This window comes from Pleurodeles waltl, chromosome 2_2 (genome assembly GCF_031143425.1).
Source record: "Pleurodeles waltl isolate 20211129_DDA chromosome 2_2, aPleWal1.hap1.20221129, whole genome shotgun sequence".
Taxonomy (NCBI): domain Eukaryota; kingdom Metazoa; phylum Chordata; class Amphibia; order Caudata; family Salamandridae; genus Pleurodeles; species Pleurodeles waltl.
The window spans coordinates 1,157,821,329-1,157,836,951 of record NC_090439.1 but is presented as its reverse complement, the minus strand read 5'-3'; the positions used below and the strand labels follow the sequence as shown (position 1 = coordinate 1,157,836,951).

At 48.2% G+C, this 15,623-nt stretch overlaps 1 protein-coding gene across 1 annotated transcript in view; it reads left to right on the top strand.

The window, feature by feature from the left end:
- Positions 1-15,623, top strand: part of LOC138282989 (E3 ubiquitin-protein ligase TRIM39-like) — a 119,367-nt gene that overhangs the window by 55,212 nt on the left and 48,532 nt on the right. Inside the window, exon 4 of the mRNA XM_069221082.1 lies at positions 6,142-6,164. Coding sequence (XP_069077183.1) covers positions 6,142-6,164 — 23 coding nt within the window. The remainder of the gene's footprint in view (positions 1-6,141; positions 6,165-15,623) is intronic.

The window sequence follows — 15,623 nt, the reverse complement described above, 5'->3', positions numbered from 1 at the left end:
TTTGAATTATTGCAGGCTGGGCTGCATAATTTAACCTATTGTCCTGCATCATGTATTCCCACTCAGCATATCTCAGGTTGTCATGTGATCCCATTCAGAAACTCACAAGCTGTACTTCATCACATGATCCCGTTCAGAATATCACACTGTGCTCTGTCACGTAACCTAATTCAGAATGTGTTTACAGATACATTTTTATTGTTACAAATTTCCTATGGATTTCAAAGAATAACCATTCTTAAAACAAAGTAAAATATAATATATTTCAGTTCTATTCCTAAACTGAAATATCATAATATTGACACATTTGTACATTCCTAATTATCGATGGAACTTTAACAAATAGAGTAAGCACTAGTTACATTCATTAACGGGTTGAGACTGAATATAACTGCTACAATGTATGTAGTTTAGGTCAATCCCGCTATCACGTCCCACCTTCCCTTATTTACACTTAATGACAAACCATGAGCGTGCAGATTAAGAAAGAAGTTTCTCGTAGATCGGTCACATTGTGAATTATGGTGCAGCAGTATCAACAACCGTTTCATGCTTTTTCACCAGCTTCAGTGCTGTTTATTAAAACTGCTGCAATTAAGCTCCATTGCTCGTGTTCTTAAAGATTTCCTAACCGGAATGAAAAATGTCCTAGCTTTTGTAATGGAAAACTTTATTTCCAGTAAGGACACGGAAGCGAGGAGTATGCTTTTCTTCCTTCGCTGTAATCAATAGCAGCCATATTCAAACATTCTGATAAACTACAAATCCCAAGAACCTTTGGGAATGGAACAGACAAAACATCCAGTCAAACATAGGCATTAGTCCCTGACCAATCAGGCCCCAGCAGAGACCCATAAAGTCCATTGTCCATGTTGTCCCAGCCTCTTTCTTCACTCAAGATCACCCACCGCACATCCATCATGAGTCCTGTTTCCCAGTCTCCGTCCCAGGAAGAAAGAGAAGCATCAATGCCGGGTGCCATGTCAGAGAAACCTTAGCAAAAGAGCTTTCTTAACATCACAGTCATAATGCTGTATTACAACTCTGCATCATATAACATATAATCATATAATAACATAAAAGGAAAAATTATTACCTACCAGTCACGTGAGGCTTGCGGGTCAAGATTCTCACCGGGTGGGATAATCCTTGCCCCTGTGTCCCTAATAGAATTGAAACTTTCCATTACGACAGGTAGGACATTTTTCGTTCTATGTCAGGAATGGAGGCGAGGATTATGCTGAGTCAAACCTGGCTCATGACTAAATGAACCATATCCAGCACCAGCCTCTTAAAAGTCGAGTCCAAAGACCAGTGTGCTGAGTTCATAATATCCTCCAAATGGGCACCCAGGCTAAAAGCCTTTGAAGCCATTGGTCCTCAAGGGGAATGTGCTCCAAAAACCTTGAGATCAATGCCAGCCTCCTGCATGACCCACCGCACCCACCATTCTGTGGTAGGGGAAGAGACTGCCCTGCGCGGTTTCTGCAACACGATTAGGACCTGGTGCTCACCAGGTGGGCGAAACGTGGAATACATCTCTTCATGTGCCTTGAGGCATTGCAAGACACATACAGTTTAGGGGAATCTGGAAATGCAGGGTAAGAAATAACCCTGGTATTGGACTTGGTCCTCCTATTTACCATAAAGGAAACTCCAGACGGGGAGAAGGTGCACCCCAATATGTCCAGGACTTGAACATCTGAGACCCTCCTGCAAGATACCAGGCACAAGTCATTGTTAATTTAGCCTAAAGCCCCTTCTGGACAAAAATCTGTTGAGTTGCCAAGACAAGAAAATGTTCAGCACCCACAGCACCTGGTGGGCATCCCAAAGAGCCGAATAACGTGGCTCCGGTTAAAGCGAGAGACAAATCCCTTGACCGATGCCATTGGTGAACCATCTAGAAGGGTGCGTCCTACCGAAATGGTGAAACGGCAAAACTGTGAAACAGAAGCTATTGATGGATCTATGCACAAAACCTTTCTTCACCAGACTAGCCAAGAAATTAGGAACTACATCTGCGACCACGGGATCCACACCCCTTTGCATGCACCAGCGTGTCCATTACGTCCATACCGCCCTGTAACGTTTGACTGTACTGCTGGCCCAAGCCTTGGACAAGAGGTCTTCAGCTTGTCTCAAAAGGCCCAGGGTCAACCACCATCTCCTCTAATCTGCCACGCCATCAGGGTCAAGGAGCCTTTCATCACCAGTTCTGAAGCAGGAGGGAACTGATTGATTGGTAAATCCCAGGAAAGTTTCAGAAGAGCTGGAAACCAGACTTGAGATTTCCAAAAAGGTGTGATCAACACTACTTCTGAATGTTGCCTCCTGAGTTGAGCTGAGTGCTCATTGCAAATGGAGGGAATGTGTAACCCTTTTCCTGACTCCAATCCTGAAGGAAGGTGTCTGTCACTGCCACCAACGGGTCAGTTCTCTAACTGAAGAAGCGGGTAGTAGGTGGTCCAGCCAGCACACCAAAGGTCTACAGAGAATGGTACCCGGCATACCTGAAGCTTGGCAAAGACTTCTGGATGTAGTTTCCACAGGCTAGAATCCCAAAGATGAAGGGAGTGCCTGTTCGCTTCGGTTGCTGGGGGAGATATTCTGCTGTGACTGAGATTTGATGGTCCAGGCAGTGCTGCCAAAAATTGGAGCCAGTACTCCCAGATGGTTGATATATTGGACCGCTGACACATTTTTCGTCTTGACGATGACACACAACCTAATCTTGTTCTTTGTCCAACATCGTACCACGAAAGAGACGGTTAGAAGCTTCATTCAATTTCTGTTCTTGAGGAGACCCCTGTAGAAAACTCTGCAAACCCAACCTGACCTGCTGGCATCCAATTCTATAATGAGGTCTGGGGCTGAACCGAAAATCACTCTCCCATTCCATGCTTCCTTATGGGACAGCCACCAGCCGATTTCTGCCAGTGCCCTATCTGGGAGAGACACCAGTTGGGAGTAAGTTAGTCCTTTCTTCAAATGAGAAGACTTTAACCTCTGTAAGGTTCAGTTATGGAGGGGCTCCGGAAGGATGACCTGATGGACGATGACAGGCAACCCACCAGGCGAGTGATCTACCTCAGCAAGGTGTGAGGTTTGGCTAGGGTCTTCCTCAACTTGAGTCAAATCTTCCCCACCCTATGAGATGAAAGGCTGTGGACAGTCGTAGTAGAGTCCATGATGAAGCCCAGGAAAGTTGCTCTTGGGAAGGAACCAGGAGTGACTTTTTCTCGTTTATCGCAAAGCCTACCCCCTTCAGAAGGTTAATGACTGTTTGAAGTTGGAGAGAGAGACAACATGGACATTGACCCATTATCAGCATGTCATCGAGGTAGATGATAAGGCATATCCCCTGCACCCTCATGTGTTCCACGACCGGTTTGAGAACCTTTGTGACGCACTAGGGGCATAAGAGACGGAGTGGAAAATTCGAACGTTTGTTGGCACCAAACATACTGGGGGAACCTTCAATGCAGGGAAAAAATTGGAATCAATGGGTATGCGTTTTTGAGGTCCAAGTGGACCAACTAGTCTGAGGGACGTAACACGTCTTTGAGGAAGTGGATCCCCACCATCTTGAAATCGTGGTAGACAAGCCATTCATTGAATTCTCATTAGCTGATGACTGGGCTCTGTCCTTAATTGCTTTTGTCCACCAAAAAGATGTTACTGATGAACCTATGGGGATTTGGGACCATCGGGCAACAGCCCCTTTGTCCAGTAGGGAAGAGACGTCCTCATCCATGAGGGCTGCCTCTCGGGAGAATAACTGAAGGGGACGAGGCCATGGTTCCTGATGAGGGAAACCATAGAATTCTATTTGGAAATCTTGGGCCATTTGTAAAACCCAAGCATCTGCTGTAAAGGATCTCCATGCCTGGAGGAAAACCCCCTGTCTGACCCCACTTTTATAAGAGAGGAAGGATGAGCACTCAGTGGAACTGGAGGAAGCGGAGCTCCCTTTGAATCCTCTGCCCTGGATATGTTGCCCTCTGGTGGGGTAGAAGTTGGTGAATCTGGTCTGGTCCTGAAAGGAGCCTCGTCTGGAGCCTTGCCCGCTGGAAGGATATTGGGAAAACGTGTGGCTGACCAAGCAGCCTCCGCCATGACCTGCCCCTTGGAAAACCCGAGAGTTAAAGACTTTCTTTATGGAGGACCTGGCCTAGTCTGGGGAGAAGAAGGTGTTCACAAACTTGCCCAACTCTTTGATAAAGGGTCTCCTTGGGCAATAAGTCGGCCTCTGAGGTAGCATTGTCCCGGTGCTTTGGGTAACCCTAATCAAAAGGGAGCAGAAGCACTGTGTGGACAGCGTGCAATTGGCGTTACCTAAAAAGATGATTGCGTGCTCTGCCCACCCTGAAAGGGCCTCTGGTGAAATAAGGGCACTTGTGGCCTTGGAGTCTTCAGTCCTGTCAAGGATCTTGGTAAGGGCGGCAATAGTATTCAAAAGCCTATCCTGACCAGCCCTCCAGGAATGGAATATGGTATTTTTCGGGTCTTTTATGAATTTTGCCAGGGAAGTGGCCATTCTAGAGTCAATTTCGGGAGTCAGGGCGACTTTACCCTCCAAGCCAGGGCAGTGACATTCGGCCCGAAAGCAGCTGCTTTCTCCAGGGGCTTCCTATGGTGACAAACCACATAGCTGGCTACCTTTTCTGCCAGGGCCCGCTCAGAGAACCAAGGGTAGAGGATGTCATTGGGGTCAAACATGTCCAAGTCCTGGTCCTGGGCCTCTGGGTTTGCAGAGTAAGGGATGGATGGACGCCAAGGTTGGAGGACTCTGCCTCATCATCTGAGTCCACAGGTGACTCAACATCTTGAGTGTCCAGGGAAATAGGGCATGGGAATTCCAGGGCTGGTTCAGTAGGACCCGGGATTGGGGTGGGGGTGGATAGCCACGAAAGCTTGCTAAAGGCGAGCAGAAGCATCATAGTCAACGCCATCCTTGCGAGGAAGCTTGGCAGGCACATGGTCTGGATTTGTGGCAGATTGGAAGGTGCCTAAGATCCCAGAGGGCGCAGTGGACTCCTTTATGGGATTAGAGATATGGGTGCAGGCACGTGCAACTTGATCCACCAGGTGGTGTTCCACGGAGCCCATGGCCCCAACAACCGCCTAGTAAATTAAGGCGTCTACCGCCTCATAAAATTCATCGTCCCAGGGCAGGAATTCTAAGGGGTCCCCTTTCAACTGCTGATCTCTGGATATACAGCGCAAGCACTGCAAAGTGCCAATTGTTCGAAAGTGAACTGTTTGGGTCTCTGCTGGGCTCTGATTGGTCATAGATTAATGCTTATGTTTGATTGGATGTTTTGCTTGTTCCATTCCCAAAGGTTCTTGGGATTTGTAGTTTATCATAAAGTTTTAGTATGGCTGCTATTGATTAAAGGGAATGAAGAAAAGCATCATTCTCCCCTCCGGTCACAACATAGAATTACTTCCGGCCATTCATTTCATAATTTGTTCTTCAAATTGAAACAATTTAGAGGGAAGTCCGATTCTAAACATAGAACATAATTTGATGACTGAGACTGTTACAGTCCAAGTGTGATCAGTTTTCAGAAAGCATTTGGACCCACCTGTTTTAAACAAAAACACCACAGTATATAGACACAAGGGCTTTTTCCTGAGTACTGGTTATACCCAGTTCTAGTGCTGCAGCTTGTATAAGTGGACATTTTCTAACAGAAACAAGAGACCCAAGGATCGTATCCTGCACTTTATCCAAAGTCCTTGTTTATTTACATTTAATCCCATAGAAGTGCATTAGAAGTATTTTTGGCGTGGTATACTTTGAGTATAGACACTAGTTGGTTCTTGAGTGATGCAGGAGTTATAACAGGTCTGGCGTCTGATCTCAGGAACTCTAGACTATAATACATGATACATTCAGAATATATCAGATTGTACCGTCATCTGCCCTCATTCAGAATTCCAAAGTTCTGCTGTCTTGTAGGACCATTTGGGACATCACAAGCTGTGGAGTGTCATGTGACCCTATTCAGAACATACTCCCAGGTGTGTAACTGAACTTGAATTTCACAACTTATATTGTACCTAAACTTCTGCCAAGAATTTAAAATCTGTTGTGTAAACTGATGTCCTTCTGCCTGTTCTTCTGTTTTGCAGGATGTTAGAAGCACGCTGGACAGGTAAGATTGGTTTATTGTTCTCCTCTCAGTGTGTAAGGAGCAGGTCTGGCTGCAGTGTGGAAATGTCAGAACTGAGCTCACACAGATCCACTCTGCTGCCGGAGCAGTACTATCTCATACAATTACTATATGTAGATCACCTCGTAGCTACTCTCCTGTCTTCCAAACAGTGTTGAGGCCCCTCTGCTTATCCTTAAAACATCCACAGTCTTTAAAAGCTTCTTTCGGTTTTCAGAAACATTACTGGAGTTCTCAAAAAACCACTTTGAGACCCCTTGAACTCTGAGTCTTATGAAAATACCCCCTGAGCCCCGGGAAATACGCTCATGTCCACAAAAATCACTTTTGTCCACAGAAACTACCTCACGTTTTCCACAATCACAGCATACTCAAAACCTCCTTCGATACCTTCTGACCCCACTGCCAATCCTCAAATGTCCCTCTAGTGCTTTAAAACATCATTGGAATTGTCTAAAAACGACATCATCTCGCAAACCTGTCTCATCTTTTATTAAGGAGCCTATGTAGGGCGCTAAAGGGCTACAACCCTAGTTTTATGCCTCAGTTTAAGGTATTGATTTTGCCTATCTGACTGTGAGTGGCCATATTACTAAGAATTAAGTTACTACTAAAACTGAAAGTGGACGCAATTTTCAAAGCTTTACTTGGGAATTAGCAGCTTTATGAAAGCAAATAATTCTGAGATAGTATAGCCTTATAGCTGCTGCAGAGGGCTGTACCAGCTGTTAAAGGCCCTGAACCCAAGTTGTTGGACCGAGCCACAGGTGAGGGCCTAGAACAAAGGAGAGGGCCTTTAAAAACCGGTATAGCCCGAATCAGAAGGGCTATAAGTCTCTGAAAACATTCTGCCCTTAGTGGTAAAACAGGAGAAACATGAAGACAAGCATTGGAATGTTGGAACTTCAGGCTTATTCCACCCATTATAAGTCCGGAGCTACTCTATTGTCTTGAAGGGAACTCCCAACATCCCAATCTTCTAAAGATGGGTAGAGTTGAGGGATGGGCACTTCAGTTGTTCAAACTGAGACAAAGTTATGCAGTTGCTGAGTTACAGTATTACAATATATTTGTGATTCAGGCACAATATTCCACATTCAGAGGTTTATGCACAATGGTACATTCCACACAGATGCTTCATGTTCAGAAGGCTCTGCAGAAACACTTTTCACCCACTTGTGATCAACACAAGACCTTTCCCAAGGGAAAGGCTTAAAAGCAGCTATTAAACTGTAAAGCATACTCCCACTTTTATAGTGATATCTTGTGAAACACATGGGTAATGCACTGCACGTCAGTCCTCAGTGAGAGCATTAAAAAAGAAAAGTTCTTAAAAATGAGAAATGTATGAAGTGGAGCACTTGTTAAAAACAAGAGACAACATGAAATGTGCATTCAGTGTCAAAAAGATGTACACGAAGGAATGGCATCTGAAGATACTGCTCTGCTCAGGTGAAAATCGCAGTTCAATTAAGATGTCCTGCGTGCACTAGAACACTGTGCACTGAAAGGGGCACGTACCTGTCTAGAGTCACAATGTCATGGAATTGTCCAAAATACAGGTATAAATAAGCCCAATGGCCATTTAAAAAAAAAACTACAGCTCTATAGTTTCTGCACTATCACGCTGATTGGCAGATTTAGTTCCTTTAATGTGGATATTAATTCCGCGGAATACTTTTTCAGTTTTTGCCTACTTTTATTTTTACTCATTCATATCGCTCCAGTCCTCAAAGGGTTTCCCCAGTCCTCATAAACCCAACTCTGTTCCTCAGATCTGCTTTTGGTGGTAAGAAACCTTTCTTCATCCCTCACGACTTCCCTTCAGTCCACAGCATCCTCAGGGGTCAGCATCCAGTCAATCTTCAAACCTCTGACAGTGTTCCAGAAGAGGGAGAGATGGAGACTATAATATTCAGAAAGAAAGAAGGTGAAAAGAGCAAGAGATGCAGAAGAAGAGACAAGGCAGTTGAAGGGGAAGGGAATGAGAAGGAGGGAGAAATGCAGAGAGAGGTGCAGAAGAGACGGGTGAAAGAGACACAGGCAGGAACCATTCCACTTTTAAGATGCACTGGAGTGAATATCCTGTGCATGTGGTTTACAGTAATCTGAAAGCAGTCTGGGTCCTAACGGAGGAGCTAATCCTCTGACACTTGAGAGAGAGGCACCTGGGAGCAGTTCACAGCACCAACCAATATAATGAAAATTCAAAGATCCTTCTAGGGAGGTGTTAGAAGAAGCTGTTTAGAAGTAGTCAAACCAAAGGTCAGAGCCTCGAAGTGAGATGTCCACAAACCGAATTTGCAACAGGGTCAAAAGTGGGGGACCTTAGCAACTCTAAGTCGCAGCACCTCAGGGACTCCAAATTGCAGGACTTCAGAGTCCCCAGTGTGCTGAACCTCAGATATTCCAGGGAGCAGGACTTCAGAGTCTCCAGAGTGCAGGACGTAAGCGTCCCCAAGGTAGAGGACCTCAACGTCCTCAAGATGCAGGACCTCAGGGTGCAGGACATTAGAGTCTCCATGGTGTAGGAGCCAAGAGAGTCCATGGTCCTGTAGTTCAAAGCCTCCAGAGACTCTAAGATGTCAGACTTGGGAGTCAAGATGGCGGACAGATAGTGCATGGTTTGGTCCCTCCATGCCTACCACCCATTCCAAGGCGGTCCTGGGAGAATCCAGCGATGTAGACCCCCGAGAACACACCGGCACAGCATAATGCAGCCGTGAGGTGGACCACTTGTCTGATACCATGTGGGCCGGGCGCTGCTCGTCGCAGTGCAGCCCGCATTCTCCGACCGGGCAGGCCTGGGGAGAGGTGAAGGAGGCCTGATCATACCCATGGCGGCTGCGGTGAAGTGGGGGACATTGGACCCGGGGGCAAAGCCTGATCACCTCTCGGGACAGCGCATACAGCTGGGCCCAGTGTTGATGCCCAGCCTGGCACGAAGGCCACGGCGGCTCCCATCTGCAGTCTGCTGGGGAGGCCTCATCCACACCAGGACATCAGCGGGCCCGAGGGATGATGGCTGGGTCAAGGTCGAAGGTGGGGCCGACACCATAGCCTGCGGAGCGATCACCTACCCTCCTTCTACAGAAGAAGAAGGACATAACCACCCCCCAGACACCACCATCGGGGGAGAGGTGAGGAGAGTGCAGCGGCCTAGAGCCGGAGAATTGCAGGGGAGCGGTGGCCCACTGCGGGTTACTTCTTTGGCCACGACAGGGGGGGTCTGCCTACTTTAGGGGTCCCCGAGACTGCTCCTGGGACATCACCTCCCTGGGGTGGCGCACACAGGACCTTCTCTGGGGAGCGGGCCCCTAATTGGAACCAGCAGGACTGGCGGGCTATACCAGTGAGCGTCCCGCCTTGTGGGCCACCCCGCTACTTGGCACCCGTTAGAACAACAGGAGTGGGATCTATGAGACAGCACGAGAGCCTGTGAGACACCCCCCAACATAGAGTATGGATTCCGTTGTGACCTCCGCCATTGAGATTCATAGCAACGGTGTCTGGATACGGCTCATCACCTAGATCAGCATGACAGCAGCCCGTGCTAAGAAGGAACGCACCCTGAAGGAGATATTCTCCAAACCCATGTAGACGACGGGGGGTCCTCCCCTCTCGAGTGCGATCACACCCCATAGGGCAAAGGATGAGAGGAACAGGTAACGTGCTCGTTCTTGGAGGCCCTTTTCTAGTCTCTTAAGGAAGACCTGCAGGTGGTGAAATGAGATCTCTCCGAGGATTTAAGAGAGGTCCGATGCGAGGTATCACAGCTGGGCGACTGTCTCCTCCATTTCGGCTTATGTTCTGGTTGGATGGATCCGTGCACCAGCATCACTCACTGGAGGCAGCTTGCAAGGCCCTGCGATTGGAGTACCCCCATGAGCTGGCTCGGACTACAACAAAGGAGGACCCCGAGACGCTGGAGACGTGGTAGCCGGAGGACATCCCCCGGCCGTGCTCCGTCTCAATCCAGTGACTATGAGAGGAGGGCAGTGGTGGAGACCCTATCGGGGGATGCAGAGGGGTGAAGATCCTTGGAACACAACGCACTTCTGGCTATTTGAGTGCCAGATACAGAGAGGAAATGGGTGGGGGATGGAGGGACCAATGGAAGGAGACGTGGAATCAGGTGGGATTAGACCTTCATTTATAGGATTGCCCACAGAGACTATTCTGGGGTAGTCCAGAGCTGTTGATCTATGTTTGTGTTGTTCGTTCAGGGTTGGGGATTTTTTGTTCTGAGAGGGGAGGGAGCACATTCACAGTAGCAGGTAAACAGCCAGCAACCTAAGGGAGACTGTAAGGAAATGCCTCCTTGGCATGGTTACCCCCTGACTTGTTGCCTTTGCTGATGCCAAGTTATGATTTGAAAGTGTGCTGAGGCCTGCTAACCAGGCCCCAGCACCAGTGTTCTTTCCCTAAAACTGTACCTTTGTTTCCACCATTGGCACACCCTGGCATCCAGGTAAGTCCCTTGTAACTGGTACCCCTGGTACCAAGGGCCCTGATGCCAGGGAAGGTCTCTAAGGGCTGCAGCATGTCTTATGCCACCCTAGGGACCCCTCACTCAGCACAGACACACTGCTTGCCAGCTTGTGTGTGCTGGTGGGGAGAAAATTACTAAGTCGACATGGCACTCCCCTCAGAGTGCCATGCCAACCTCACACTGCCTATGGCAGAGATAAGTCACCCCTCTAGCAGGCCTTACAGCCCTAAGGCAGGGTGCACTATAACATAGGTGAGGGCATAGGTGCATGAACACTATGCCCCTACAGTGCCTAAGCAAAACCTTAGACATTGTAAGTGCAGGGTAGCCATAAGAGTATATGGTCTGGGAGTCTGTCAAACACAAACTCCACAGCACCATAATGGCTACACTGAAAACTGGGAAGTTTGGTATCAAACTTCTCAGCACAATAAATGCACACTGATGCCAGTGTACATTTTATTGTGAAATACACCCCAGAGGCAATCTTAGAGATGCCCCCTTAAAACATACCCGACTTCCAGTGTGGGCTGACTAGTTTTGCCAGCCTGCCACACACCAAACATGTTGCTGGCCACATGGGGAGAGTGCCTTTGTCACTCTGTGGCTAGTAACAAAGCCTGTACTGGGTGGAGGTGCTTCTCACCTCCCCCTGTAGGAACTGTAACACCTGGCGGTGAGCCTCAAAGGCTCACCCCCTTTGTTACAGCGCCCCAGGGCACTACAGCTAGTGGAGATGCCCGCCCCCTCCGGCCACGGCCCCACTTTTGGCGGCAAGGCCGGAGGAGATAATGAGAAAAACAAGGAGGAGTCACTGGCCAGTCAGGACGACCCCTAAGGTGTCCTGAGCTGAGGTGACTGACTTTTAGAAATCCTCCATCTTGCAGATGGAGGATTCCCCCAATAGGATTAGGGATGTGCCCCTCTCCCCTCAGGGAGGAGGCACAAAGAGGGTGTAGCCACCCTCAGGGCTAGTAGCCATTGGCTACTAACCCCCCAGACCTAAACACACCTCTAAATTGAGTATTTAGGGCCCCCCAGAACCAAGCAAGATAGATTCCTGCAACCTGAAGACGAAGAAGGACTGCTGGCCTGAAAGCCCTGCAGAGAAGACGGAGACACCAACTGCTTTGGCCCCAGCCCTACTGGCCTGTCTCCCCACTTCAAGAAAAACTGCAACAGCGACACGTTCCACAGGATCCAGCGACCTCTGAAGCCTCAGGGACTACCCTGCATCTAAAAGGACCAAGAACTCCCGAGGACAGCGGCTCTGCTCCAAAGAAGAAACAACTTTGCAACAAAGAAACAAACTTTAAAGCACTGCACGTTTCCCGCCGGAAGCGTGAGACTTTCCACTCTGCATCCGACGCCCCCAGCTCGACCTGCGGAGAACCAACACTACAGGGAGGACTCCCCAGTGACTGCAACCCTGTGAGTAGCCAGAGTTGACCCCCCTGAGCGCCCCCAGCGACGCCTGCAGAGGGAAACCAGAGGCTCCCCCTGACCGCGACTGCCTGCTTCTAAGAACCCGACGCCTGGTAAAGACACTGCACCCGCAGCCCCCAGGACCTGAATGATCCGACCTCCAGTGCAGAAGCGACCCCCAGGTGGCCCTCTCCCTTGCCCAGGTGGTGGCTACCCCGAGGAGACCCCCCTTGCCTGCCTGCTTCCCCCGGGTCTCCCATTGAACTCCATTGCAAACCCGACGCCTGTTTGCACTCTGCACCCGGCCGCCCCCGTGCCGCTGAGGGTGTACTTTTTGTGCTGACTTGTGTCCCCCCCGGTGCCCTACAAAACCCCCCTGGTCTGCCCTCCGAAGTCGCGGGTACCTACCTGTTGGCAGACTGGAACCGGGGCACCCCCTTCTCCATTGAAGCCTAAGCGTTTTGGGCACCACTTTGACCTCCACACCTGACCGGCCCTGAGCTGCTGGTGTGGTAACTTTGGGGTTGCTCTGAACTCCCAACTGTGAGCTACCTTGGACCCAACTTTGAACCCTGTAGGTGGTTTACTTACCTGCAAAACTAACCAATACTTACCTCCCCCAGGAACTGTTGAAATGTGCACTGTCTAGTTTTAAAATAGCTTATTGTCATTTTTGCCACAACTGTACATGCTATTTTGCTGATTCAAAGTTCCGATGATACCTGAGTGAAGTACCTTTCATTTAAAGTATTGATTGTAAATCTTGAACCTGTGGTTCTTAAAATAAACTAAGAAAATATATTTTTCTATACAAAAACCTATTGGCCTGGAATTGTCTTTGAGTGTGTGTTCCTCATTTATTGCCTGTGTGTGTACAACAAATACTTAACACTACCCTCTGATAAGCCTACTGCTCGACCACACAACCACAAAATAGAGCATTAGAATGATCTCTTTTTGCCACTATCTTACCTCTAAGGGGAACCCTTGGACTCTGTGCATGCTATTTCTTATTTTGAAATAGTGCATACAGAGCCAACTTCCTACAGAGACACGATCATAGGACAGGTGGTGGGACTTCCTATCACTCTCACTGGGCTACACTACTATATTGGAAGGATCTACCGCTCTTCACGATAAGTTAACTGTATTGACCCTTAATGTTAGGGGTCTTTACAATTTGGTGAAACGTATGGCGGTCCTCTCACACGTAGAGCATGTGAAAGCTGACATATGCCTTGTACAGGAGACACATCTCTTAGCCGGGGACTGCCATAGATTACGATCCAGAGCCTTCCCTCACCAGTATTTCTCTTCAACAGATGAAACGACATCTTGGGGAAGCCATATTAGTTTCCCACTCCTTACGGGGTAAGGTGGGAGAAAAGGTTCTGGAGTTCAAGGGGAGCTTTCTGGCTTACAGAATTAGCTTACATTGCTAACTACACTATTGTGGTGGGGTCCCTTTATGCACCAAATGAGGGTCAAGAATGATTTATCCAATGAACAGTCAGAGGTGACATCCATTCCAGACAAATTGCTTTTACTGGGAGGAGATCTGAACCTAGTCTTCCACAATGAGATGGACAGATTAGCACCACACACAGTGGGAGCGGGAACAATATCAGGAGAAGGGGTTAGGCGGGTGGGGAGTTGGGACTCTGAGAACTGTGGCAAGAGTTCTATCTGTAGTCTAGAGATTACACCTTCTACTGACATGCCCATAAAACGTACACTAGACTAGACTGTTTTTTAGGAACTACAGGTATAAAATCCTTACTACCAACCATTGATATAAGTGGATTAGTGATGCACCCCCAATGTGGGGACACACGAAACGCATTCTTGACTTAATAGACAGGGCAGATCGGGCTCGAAGGGACCTATGCTTTTAACCCTGGACGTGGAGAAGTCCTTCATCAGAGAGCATTGGCCTTACCTGACCACAACATTAACCCACTTTGGTTTTGGCCCTTCGTTTCTCACATGGATCAATAGCACCTATAGCAAACCATGGGCGAAGGTGTGGGTGAACTGACATTCCTCCCAAACATTTCCCATACGCAGAGGCACCAGAAAGGGGTGCCCTTTGTCACCCCTACTATTGGAGCGATTTACACAGAGTGTAGATCGAATCCATATATAACGGGTGTGACATTTGAAGGCAAAGTGCACACCTTGGCTTTATACGTGGATGACGTATTAGTCTCATTAGATAATACCAAGGGGAGGCCTTCCGGCTCTTCTGCACGAGATAGAGGAGTTCGTGAAGATCTCCGGCTTCCTTTTAAATGTTCTGAAATCCCAAGCCCTTAATATTGTGGCCCCTCTTGTTGACCATCAGTATCTGGAAAGGCAGTTTCCAATATGTTGGCATAGACAGAGTATCCCTTATCTAGGGCTCAGGCTTGCAACGATCAACCCCGACACTACCCTTATTAACTACTGCTTATTGGTACAGCGAGTACGACGCAGCCTGACCAAATGGCAATCATCCCTGATTTCATGGCTGGACCGCGTTGCTGCCCTTAAAATGATGACCCTTCTGCGAATCTTATACCTTTTTCAAACCCTACCGGTCGAGCCTCTCCTGGGAACGCTTTAATCTTTACAGAACGATTTATACCACTTCATTTGAGCAGAGAGGTGGCCTCGTGTGAGCCGCTCCCTATGCTATCAATCGCCAGCACAAGGCGGGCTCGGGGTGCCTAACCTACAGCACTATTTTTAAGCTGCCCAACTCTACTATTTAGCGGAGTGGTCGAGAGACGAGTCCGAAAAGAGGTGGCAGTTTATGTATAGGGTGCTCACAGGCACATCCCTGCGGAAGATCCCCTTCCTATCCCGCCTGCAACATCCTTGGGGTTTATATTCTTCTCCAATCACACACTCACTTATGAGAATGTGGCAACCCTGAAAATCTTTAGTACAGTTCCCTCGCCCTTAACGGCAATTGCTGGCAATCCGTCCTTTACCCATGGTATGAACACCTTGGCCTGCAACAAGTGGTTGCAACCGGAGTGTCGCACTGTTGGCCATCTATTTGTTGTCGAGGGTATGATACCTTTTGACACTCTGAATTCCGAACATGCACTCCCAGAGGCAGAGCGGATGCGCTACTTACAAATTCGTCATTGGGCCATTCATCCCAGGATACGAGACCAGGCAGAGATCCCTTACTGATGTTGAGAAATGGCTGTTGAAGAAGACCTCAGATAAAAGATTAATCACTGGCCTGTATAATTTCCTACAAAAGGCCCCGGATACACAGAAATCCCCAGAACAACGACAATGGGAGGCCGAAATTGGTAGATCTCTCACACATAGGCAATGGGAGTACATATATGTAGGAAGTTGGCTCTGTATGCACTATTTCAAAGTAAGGAATAGTATGCACAGAGTCCAAGGGTTCCCCTTAGAGGAAAGATAGTGGCAAAAAGAGATAATACTAATGCTCTATTTTGTGGTAGTGTGGTCGAGCAGTAGGCTTATCAAAGGAGTAGTGTTAAGCATTTGTTGTACAT